Source organism: Somniosus microcephalus, unplaced genomic scaffold (genome assembly GCF_052327205.1).
Source record: "Somniosus microcephalus isolate GS21.2 unplaced genomic scaffold, FLI_Smic_1.0 unresolved_chr4, whole genome shotgun sequence".
NCBI classification, from domain to species: domain Eukaryota; kingdom Metazoa; phylum Chordata; class Chondrichthyes; order Squaliformes; family Somniosidae; genus Somniosus; species Somniosus microcephalus.
This window is the reverse complement of record NW_028225182.1, coordinates 29,841,922-29,853,091: the sequence shown is the minus strand read 5'-3', so window position 1 is coordinate 29,853,091 and position 11,170 is coordinate 29,841,922. Positions and strand designations below refer to the sequence as shown.

General features: G+C 48.5%; 2 protein-coding genes across 2 annotated transcripts; both read right to left on the bottom strand.

Annotated features, from left to right (window-relative positions):
* Positions 1-6,073: 6,073 nt before the first annotated feature.
* Positions 6,074-6,484, bottom strand: LOC147090478 (histone H3-like). The gene has a single exon (XM_085977032.1). The coding sequence runs from the start codon at positions 6,482-6,484 to the stop codon at positions 6,074-6,076; it is 411 nt and encodes a 136-aa protein (XP_085833158.1).
* Positions 6,485-7,917: 1,433 nt separating this feature from the next.
* LOC147090477 (histone H4-like) lies at positions 7,918-8,229 on the bottom strand. Its single transcript, XM_085977127.1, has one exon. It carries the CDS (start codon positions 8,227-8,229, stop codon positions 7,918-7,920), a length of 312 nt encoding a protein of 103 aa, XP_085833253.1.
* Between the last annotated feature and the right edge of the window lie 2,941 nt (positions 8,230-11,170).

Genomic DNA, 11,170 nt, shown 5'->3' with positions numbered 1-11,170 from the left:
GGGGGCCGTTGCATGTCAGTGCCCTCCGTGCAGAGCATCCCTAAAGGCTTGGAGTTCCCGGTATTCATCACTGGTCATTTTTCCCTGTTCTTGATTTGATCTACGATAACATTTTTCCCATGTGTGACCTCCCTTTTTACAAAATGAGTATTCCTGTCGCGTGGCTCTACATTCTTTAGCATAGTGCCCTTGTTTCCTACAATTGTGACAATTTCCCTTCGTTTTGGGTCGTGCTTCCTGGCCGTTTCCTTGTGCGGCTGCTAACTTTTCTTGCTTGATTCGGACCGTGTGGGATTGTTGGGCCTCCAGGGCATCTACAGAGCATGCCCATTGGACAACTCCATCATAGGTATTAGCAGCCACAACTCCCATTTTTAGAATCCTTTGGTGTTCGGTTGTCAACCCATGTTTAAAAAATTGTACAAAGGCAGGGTCTTCCATTTGAGGGTTAATTTGGCCCGAACTCTCTTCGTATATCGTAAACAATCATTCACCAAATTCAGAAGACCCTTCTCCTTTTTGTTGTCTACAAGCTGTGATTTTATTCCAGTTTGTCTGTGCTGCCCCCAACACCCTTTGTACTTCTGCCTTAAATGGTATAAAAATTGCCTGCAATGCATTTACTTCAGTAGTGTGAGGCAATTGAAGTGCCCACTGGCCATCCCTAAATTGGGTAGGTGGTGCGGCTCCCTGCCCCATAAGTCTCCATCTGTCCGCGGGACAGGCTGCTCTCACTAATTGATGTACATCTCTAGTGTGTAATTGGTGACTTTGCCATGTTCGTTCTAAGTTTTTCCAGAACTCTGTATTATTGCTACGGGGTTTTAATGATCCCCAAAATTGCATTATCTGTTGTCTATCACCTGGCGTGAATGGTGTCCATTTTGCAGAGGGGGTGGCTATCGTGCCTCCCCGTGCCACAGGGGCCATCGCTAATGTTTCAATTCCTGCCACTTCCCCCGTACTTGGGGCCGTGGCGGCTGTTTTTTCTTCATAGGGTGGGACGGGTTCGCCCATATCTCCCAATACTGTCTTCATTCCATACGTATTTTTACTTGATTCGAAATACTCCAGTTTCTTCTCTAGTTCCCTAATTTTGACGTCTTTAGCTTCTAACTTACTATCTCTTTCTTTTATTCCAATCTTACATTTTTCAACGGCTTCTTGTAAGCCAACCAATTGGTGGACCAAGAGTATTCCTGCCTTTTTAGTCTTGTCCTTTTTCTCCTTTTCCCACCATTCTCTTTGTGCTCCCAATGTCTGACTCGTATCCCATCCATCTCTCCGCATTCTTTTATTAGGGTTCTCCTATCAGCCATATAATGATTACAAAGGGAGGCCGAAGGCCCCCATGTTTGACCCTTAACCGTCACCTTGTAAATCCTCTCCTTACCCTGTGTTGTCAGAGGTACGTCCTCCTCATGAAGAGAAGCGAGCGTACGTGCAACCTATGTATCGGTGGTTCCCCGGGACCTTCTGCCTGTCCATCCCCGAAGGTAGTAAGCGACGTCTACGAGTTTTACCTTATGATCCTTATAAATGCCCTACGAGCTACAAACAAACAAAGAATACCACAAACTTTCGGTTAACTGTGAATTCTCACCTCTCGTCAAACCCCTTTCTTGTTCTTTTGATCAGTCGGTGCTCCGGTGTCACCGGTTTAGCGTCGCTAATTGATGGATGGTCAAAAATTTGACTACTCGCCCGAGATCACCTCTGGGTGCTCCGGCGCCCTCCGAGCTGATCCTGCCTGTCTATGCCAATTTGTTAGGGTCTAATTGGAGCCTGAGCGGGCCAAGTGATATATGAGGTCGATGCGTTACCCAACTTATACTTATGTGAATAAACTCACACAACCAGATAGTTTGAGAGAAGTAAAAATGCACAGTTTAATGTACAGAGCGCTCTGGGAGAAGAAGAACAGTAGACCCCGCGGTCTCAGCTGCCAGCTTCTCGGTTTTAAAATAGTAGCCGAGCTTCTTTTATACAGTTTTAAAAACAGGAAAGGTACCATATCAGCAGTTATTACATTAAATCCTTGGCCAATCTGGTACTTTAGCACCCTTCAACTTTAACCAATCCGATACCTTAGCAACCCTTAATCACATTCTGTCAAAAACAAGTTAATTATATTATTATACCGTTAGCTAGCTTCTTTCACAAACAACTTAATTATATTACTGTAAGCTCGCTTCTTTCATGTGACATGTTGGTATTTCGCAACCCTATTCTCACAGCGATACCTATGTCCTGCCAGTTGCATAACCCCGCCCTTAAACACCCTTTACCTCCCTTGTTCTTCCTAAACATAATTTTTTGCTCTTACAGTTTTACCTCAATAGTTGACTAGCCGTTCCTGTCTTACGTCTGTACAAGTGATATCACAAGTTGGTGCAAGCAGATCAAGACAGCTGTCTGTTCTGCCAGTTTCTGCAAAATGTCAACAAATGTCAAGTATTTCAGCAGGCACAACGGTGCCATTTTAAATTTTCCTCCAACACTAAGTTTCAAATATTGCATTTTTCATACTGGCAATGAATTGATTGATAGCCGTGCCTGTGATAAGGTAAGTTTGTTAGGGAGCTGCAGTGCACAAGAAGATACACGGAAGACTGATAAAAACCGTGAATGCCCTGACACTGTGAGCTGCAACCTTTAACGTCAGCCAGTCTAAAAGTTGACAGAAATAAATTCCTGCTGACTTTGAAACAGCACGCATTTTACAGAAATCAAGGTAGTGTATTTTGTATCGCTGTATGAAGAGTGATGTTGAGCAGCAGTGTGGAAAGTTGAATCAGGGGCGAGCATTGCTCCGTGCGGGTGCATCGTATGGTGGCAATTCAAACAACCCCAAAACACACTGTTCCCTGACCGGGAATCGAAACTGTGCCGCGGTGGTGAAGATCACCGCATTCTAACCACTAGACCACCAGGGAAGCTGCACCAAGCTTCCTGGCTGCAAGCACAGCAACACAGTTTTTCCTGCCGATCCTCAGCCAACTTTCTCCCCGCACTGTTCCACTTCCTTTTAAACTGCCCACCTGAACTGAGTGGCCATTACCCCGGGGATCCCCAGTTAGTCAGCCTTTGATGGATGTTCAGGACCAGCCTAGTTTACTTCCTGATGGGATTTCCAATCCGGAAACCGTTGATAATCGGGATATGGATAGCCTTCCTGCAGAAGATACTTCTGTGTCTCCGGGTGTGGGAGGGAAGGAATTTCACCAAGGTTAAGAAGGTCGACACGAACAAGATATCCGGTCAACCGATTGAAAATGGACTTTTAAATTGATAGTAATGTTTTAAAATTGTTGAAATATTATATTTGTATTTTAGTTGTAAATAAATTAATTATAAATTGTAAAGGTTGTTTCAGGTTGGAGCATGTTTTAAAAGGAGGGGTGAATGTGGTGATTATTTCCAATGTTTAATAAGAAGTATTGTGATTGGTGAATGGGGTGGTTGTTCTCTGTGTTAGTAAGAAGTATTGTAATTGGTTGTTTGTTTCTACCTTGAGATTTATGCTGTAAACTCATTGGTAGTGGATGTCAGGTGATTTGTGGTGGCCATCTTAAATTCAGTTCTCTCCAGTCATGGTTGGAGACTGGTGTTGAAAGATGTGCTACTGGATTTTAAAGTTAATAAAGCCTAGATTAGAAAGGCAAATCTATTCTTTATATCACTCCCCCTTCACAACCCATCAGTGCGGAGAAAAGATCAGGGAATTCTACACATGTGTTGTGCTCTGTAACTTTATTTGAACATTTCATTGCATTTCACGCTGTGTCCAACACGGTGAGGTCCCCCGTGCTGTGTCAGCTTTGTATCTTTATCAACAGTCCAGCTTTACTTTAACACAACCTGAGCTCCGAGATCTGGTCGGGTCACATTGCCTGAAGTGAGGAATGAGCGAGAGGGGCAATTCCACCCGGGGTTAGAAAATGCTCCAAAAGAATGACAGAATACAACATTTGACGTGAAGCCGAAATAGCTCAGTTGGGAGAGCGTTAGACTGATCGATCTAAAGGTTTCTGGTTCGATCCCGGGTTTCGGCAGGTTTTAGTTACTTTCTGTCTCCTTCACTACAAGAGGAGCGAATGAGGAGAGATTTTACGCTCCTGATGCCGCTTTTCACAAACGAATGTGAGTGAAACCACATCGGACATGCCGGATCCGGCTCCAACCGTCCACTGAAGGTTCGAATCCAGTCGGGGTCCCACCATCTGCTTTTATACCGGGACAGTGTTTGAGGGAGGGGCTGTGGTGCGATAATACATTTTAGATGAGGTTTGTTAGACCATAGAGCTCTCTTTCTGCTACTTTCGATTTACACACTGCCCAGTTGTATATACGAAAAGTTAACAATGTTTAAGCGATGTGGTCTGTTCAATGTTTGTGCAGTAAATCGGTCACCCAGTGTGAGTCTGAAAGACAATCTCCCATCCTGGGTTCAAGCTTGGCCAACGGGAGCATTGTGGCCAGTGAGCTCAGTTGGTGAGAGCATGGTGCTAATGATGTCAAGGTAGCGGGTTCGATCCCTGTACGGGCCATCGGGATGTTTTCATAATCTTATGCTTTTCCCGCACATTTCCAATACAAACTTTATAAGGAAGCCAATGCACACAGACTCTGACGGGGGATTTATTTGGATTAACACCCTTTGCCACCGGGGCTGAGAGACACATCTTTCTGTTCATTTGTCTTTCTGGGTTTGCTGTTGAAATTTGAATAGGCAGCCTGTTCCCGATAAGGGTCACAGGCAGGTAAGAGACAGACAGAGCGGCTCTGACCCCGCGAGATGGGCAAAAGGCTTCAGTTCGGGACAAATGCATCAATGAATTGGTCGCCCAGCACCGAGAGAGACAGCATCCAGAGAAAACACAGGAAGAAATCGATTTCAAGTGGATGCCTACCAGCACTTGGTGCCGTGCTTTCGCGAACACGTCTGTTGTGTTCTCATGTAAAAAATATAATTTTGTCCGAACAGTTTGCCTGGCGCAAAAGGATCTGAATTGCAAAGGAGCAGGCAGGAAAAACTGCGTTGATGTGCTTGCTGGCAGGAGGGTTGCTGCAGTTTCCCTGGTGGTCTAGTGGCTAGGGTTCGGCACTTTCACCACCGCGGCTCTGGGTTCGATTCCCGGTCAGGGAATAGTGCGTTTTGGGTTTGTTTGAATTGCCACCACACAACGCACCCTTACGGAGCAATGCTCGCCCCTGATTCAGCTTTCCACACCGTTACTCAACATCACTCTTCATACAGCGACACAAAATACACATCCTTGATTTCTGTAAAATGCGTGCTGTTTCGAAGTCAGCAGGAATTTATTTCTGTCAAATTTAGACTGGTTGACTTTACATGTTGCCAAAATTTAACGGCAGCTCACAGTTTCAGGGCAGTCACGGTTTTTTTTATCAGTCTTCCGTGTATCTTCTTGCCCACTGCATCTCCCTAACAAACTTACCTTATCACAGGCACGGCTATCAATCAATTCATTGCCAGTGTGAAAAATGCAATATTTGAAACTTAGCAACGTGTGCAAGACTGGAATCAGAGAGTCCGTGGCCCGTGATAACTTGAGCATTAAGATGTTCATTAGCCCTTCCTGTATTGTTCAGTAGCCCACTGTGTGAGGAACTAAGAACCACAGGCATTTTCAGTTCTGTGTGGGGCTCAGCACTCTACCTGCAGCTGAAGATTGAACTTGATTTGGCTCGTGATCAGTGCGGCTCAGTGAGACTTCGGCCCATCTCTCCCTTCACAACCCATCAGTGAGGAGAAAAGAACAGGGAATTTTACACATGTGTTTCGCTCTGTAACTTTATTTGAACATTTCATTGCATTTCACGCTGTGTCCAACAAGGTGAGGTCCCCCGTGCTGTGTCAGCTTTGTATCTTTATCAACACTCCAGCTTTACATTAACACAACATGAGCTCCGAGATCTGGTCGGGTCACATTGCCCGAAGTGAGGAATGAGCGAGAGGGGCAATTCCACCCGGGGTTAGAAAATCCTCCAAAAGACCGACAGAATACTGCATTTAATGTGAAGCCGATCGCAGCTCTTTCCATTGAGTTTAGATGCTCTCCCCGTGGATGTGGCGGGCCAGCTGGATGGCTTTAGGCATGATGGTGACTGGCTTGGCGTGGATGGCGCATAGGTTGGTGTCCTCAAAGAGCCCCACCAGGTAAGCCTCGCTGGCCTCCTGCAGGGCCATGACGGCCGAGCTCTGGAAGCGCAGGTCGGTCTTGGAGTCCTGAGCGATCTCCCGCACCAGGCGCTGGAAGGGCAGTTTGCGGATCAGCAGCTTGGTGGATTTCTGATAGCGGCGGATCTCTCTCAGAGCCACAGTACCGGCTCTGTAGCGATGGGGTTTCTTCACTCCGCCCGTGGCTGGAGCGCTCTTCCGGGCCGCTTTTGTCTCCAGATGTTTGCGAGGAGCTTTCCCTCCGGTCGATTTGCGCGCTGTCTGCTTGGTCCTGGCCATTTACTGAGCCGATCTCAGCACAATCTGGAACACACGGACTGTTAATGTAGAGTCTGCTGTGTGTCCGCCTTGTTATACTCAGTGAGGGACTGCCCCGAGCACTGATTGGCTGGAGCCCGCCGCCCACCCACTTTAAACCCAACTCTGACCAGCAATGAAACGCTGGAAACTCAGGCCCCGATTGGCTGAGCTGGGATTAATCACCCATTTCAATAAGTCTGCCAATTTTACTGCAGGAAATAACCGTTTTGACACGAATCGATTTTATTCTGCACATATTGGAATGAGTATTACCAGAATAATTGAACGTTTTAAATGTACCTTTCTGGGCTTGGCGCTTTAGGGCCCTTCCCATTGCCCGCACTCTGGGCTGTTGATGCTGACAGGAGCGGGTAAAGGGACCCGCGCCAATCTCCCGCTCTTCCACTCTATTCCTCTCCCTCTCCTCTCCAGCCCATTCAGATTTTCCCTCCGCCTGCCCGATTGTGACGTTCCTGCCGCTTTCAGGGGAGAGGATCAGAAATCAGTTGCTTCCCTCTGTCCCCGTGGAGCCTGTGACAAGGACTTGGCCAATAATCTGTCATTCGGTAACTGCAGTTTGCGATCTGATACTCGGCACATTTTAGATTGCTGAATGGAGACTTATTGCCGCCCGTTACAGATAAGAGGCTGACAAATTAAACCTGTTCTTGGAACAGCGCCAGGAATTACTGATGGTGAACGCAGAATAACAGAACGAAAGGCCCGAGATTTTAAAATCTTTCCCTGGAAATTAGGCATTCGATTAATTCACCTCTTTCCGGCACTGGAATTGGCGGGCTTTTTCAAATACAAAAAAATTCAAACATTTCGCCTGGTCGAAAATTTCAAACAATGATGTGCTTATTTTCTAATCTGCGGCTCTGCGATTGGTTACAAAGTGGGAATGTGAAGCGGACCGCCAATCAGACGTAAGCTCGGGTTGGAGCGGGCTCAAACTGCGGTAATTACAGGGCCCCCGAATGATTGAGCCGAAATATTTCAATTTCACAAACCCTGTCAGTATCAGTACCAGAAATCAGTGTCTGGGAGGAAATAATTCACACGTTGGACACTTTTCAGTGACCCATTCAACAGCTCCTGCCCGACCATCCAAATAATTATTACAAATATAATCATTACAATATAACAATGAACAGATGTGATATGGCTTTTCACTGAGAGGGAGCATGTGCTGCCTGGGGAAATAACTCTCAATAAATCTGGTGTAACTGAAAGTGAAATTCAGAGATCCGAGAACACAGCGCAAATCCCTTACTAATATTTCTAACCACAATCTATTTCTGACCACAATCTACCCCAGCTCCCGTTCCCAGGTCACTGCTCTCTCTGTGAGGGGTGGGTGGCTCTTAAAAGAGCCTTTGTGTTGTGTTTGGTTGGAAGAGTCCAGTTATTCAGCCGCCGAATCCATAGAGAGTGCGGCCCTGCCGTTTCAGAGCGTACACCATATCCATGGCAGTGACCATCTTGCGCTTGGCGTGCTCAGTGTAGCTGACCACATCCCTGATCACATTCTCCAGGAAAACATTCAGCACCCCGCGGGTCTCCTCATAGATCAGACCCGAGATCCGCTTGACACAGCCACGGGGAGCCAGGCGGCTGGTGGATGGTTTGGTGATGCCTTGGATGTTGTCACGGAGCACTTTACGGTGCCGCTTGGCTCCGCCTTTTCCCAGTCCTTTGCCTCCTTTACTTCGTCCAGTCATGATGATTCTTCAGTCAAACTTCCGCTGACTGAGAAACGAACGGCTCCTGGCTGCTCTTATATACAGCTGACTCCGACCTGATTGAGAAACCACAGACCGAGAGAGGCGGGGAGGGGAGGAGACAAAGTGAGAGATTAAACAGAGAGAGGAGGGGAGGGGAGGAGACAGTGAGAGATTAAACAGAGAGAGTGGGAGGGGAGGAGACAGGGTGAGAGATTGAACAGAGAGAGCGGGAGGGGAGGAGAAAGAGTGAGAGATTAAACAGAGAGAGGCGGGGAGGGGAGGAGACAGAGTGAGAGATTAAACAGAGAGAGGGGAGGGGAGGAGACAGAGTGAGAGATTAAACAGAGAGAGCAGGAGGGGAGGAGACAGAGTGAGAGATTAAACAGAGAGAGGCGGGGAGGGGAGGAGACAGAGTGAGAGATTAAACAGAGAGTGGGAGGGGAGGAGACAGAGTGTGAGATTAAACAGTGAGAGGCGGGGAGGGGAGGAGACAGAATGAGAGATTAAACAGAGAGAGTGGGAGGGGAGGAGACAGAGTGAGAGATTAAACAGAGAGAGGCGGGAGGGGAGGAGACAGAGTGAGAGGTTAAACAGAGAGGGCGGGAGGGGAGGAGACAGAGTGAGAGATTAAACAGAGAGAGGCGGGGAGGGGAGGAGAGAGAGTGAGAGATTAAACAGAGAGTGGGAGGGGAGGAGACAGAGTGAGAGATTAAACAGTGAGAGGCGGGGAGGGGAGGAGACAGAGTGAGAGATTAAACAGAGAGAGTGGGAGGGGAGGAGACAGAGTGAGAGATTAAACAGAGAGAGGCGGGAGGGGAGGAGACAGAGTGAGAGATTAAACAGAGAGGGCGGGAGGGGAGGAGACAGAGTGAGGGATTAAACAGAGAGAGGTGGGGAGGGGAGGAGACAGAGTGAGAGATTAAACAGAGAGAGGCGGGGAGGGGAGGAGACAGAGTGAGAGATTAAACAGAGAGAGGCGGGAGGGGAGGAGACAGAGTGAGAGATTAAACAGAGAGAGGCGGGAGGGGAGGAGACAGAGTGAGAGAATAAACAGAGAGAGCGGGAGGGGAGGAGACAGAGTGAGAGATTAAACAGTGAGAGGCGGGAGGGGAGGAGACAGAGTGAGAGATTAAACAGAGTGAGCGGGAGGGGAGGAGAGAGAGTGAGAGATTAAACAGAGAGAGCAGGAGGGGAGGAGACAGAGTGAGAGATTAAACAGAGAGAGGGGAGGGGAGGAGACAGAGTGAGAGATTAAACAGAGAGAGGCGGGAGGGGAGGAGGCAGAGTGAGAGATTAAACAGACAGAGCGGGAGGGGAGGAGACAGAGTGAGAGATTAAACAGAGAGAGGGGAGGGGAGGAGACAGAGTGAGAGATTAACCAGAGAGAGCGGGAGGGGAGGAGACAGAGTGAGAGATTAAACAGAGAGAGGGGAGGGGAGGAGACAGAGTGAGAGATTAAACAGAGAGAGGGGAGGGGAGGAGACAGAGTGAGAGTTTAAACAGAGAGAGGCAGGAGGGGAGGAGACAGAGTGAGATATTAAACAGAGAGAGCGGGAGGGGAGGAGACAGAGTGAGAGATTAAACAGAGAGAGCGGGAGGGGAGGAGACAGAGTGAGAGATTAAACAGAGAGAGTGGGAGGGGAGGAGTCAGAGTGAGAGATTAAACAGAGATAGGCGGGAGGGGAGGAGACAGAGTGAGAGATTCAACAGAGAGCGGCGGGAGGGGAGGAGACAGAGTGAGAGATTAAACAGAGAGAGGCGGGAGGGGAGGAGACAGAGTGAGATATTAAACAGAGAGAGCGGGAGGGGAGGAGACAGAGTGAGAGATTAAACAGAGAGAGCGGGAGGGGAGGAGACAGAGTGAGAGATTAAACAGAGAGAGGCGGGAGGGGAGGAGAAAGAGTGAGAGATTAAACAGAGAGAGGCGGGGAGGGGCGGAGATAGAGTGAGAGATTAAACAGAGAGAGCGGGAGAGGAGGAGACAGAGTGAGAGATTAAACAGAGGGGAGGGGAGGGGAGGTGAAAGAGTGAGAGATTAAACAGAGAGAGCGGGAGGGGAGGAGACAGAGTGAGAGATTAAACAGAGAGGCGGGAGGGGAGGAGACAGAGTGAGAGATTAAACAGAGAGAGTGGGAGGGGAGGAGACAGAGTGAGAGATTAAGCAGAGAGAGGCGGGAGGGGAGGAGACAGAGTGAGAGATTAAACAGAGAGAGGCGGGAGGGGAGGAGATAGTGAGAGATTAAACAGAGAGCGGGAGGGGAGGAGACAGAATGAGAGATTAAACAGAGAGAGGTGGGAGGGGACGAGACAGAGTGAGAGATTAAACAGAGAGAGTTGGGAGGGGAGGAGACAGAGTGAGAGATTAAACAGAGAGAGGCGTGGAGGGGAGGAGACAGAGTGAGAGATTAACCCGAGAGAGGCGGGAGGGGAGGAGACTGAGTGAGAGATTAAACAGAGAGGGGAGGGGAGGAGGCAGAGTGAGAGATTAAACAGAGAGCGCCAGAGGGGAGGAGACAGAGTGAGAGATTAAACAGAGAGGCGGAAGGGGAGGAGACAGAGTGAGAGATTAAACAGAGAGAGTGGGAGGGGAGGAGACAGAGTGAGAGATTAAACAGAGAGAGGCGGGGAGGGGAGGAGACAGAGTGAGAGATTAAACAGAGCGAGCGGGAGGGGAGGAGACAGAGTGAGTGATTAAACAGAGAGAGCGGGAGGGGAGGAGACAGAGTGAGAGATTAAACAGAGAGAGCGGGGAGGGGAGGAGACAGAGTGAGAGATTAAACAGAGAGAGCGGGAGGGGAGGAGACAGAGTGAGAGATTAAACAGAGAGAGGTGGGAGGGTAGGAGACAGAGTGAGAGATTAAACAGAGAGAGGCGGGAGGGGAGGTGAGAGAGTGAGAGATTAACCAGAGAGAGGCGGGAGGGGAGGAGACAGAGTGAG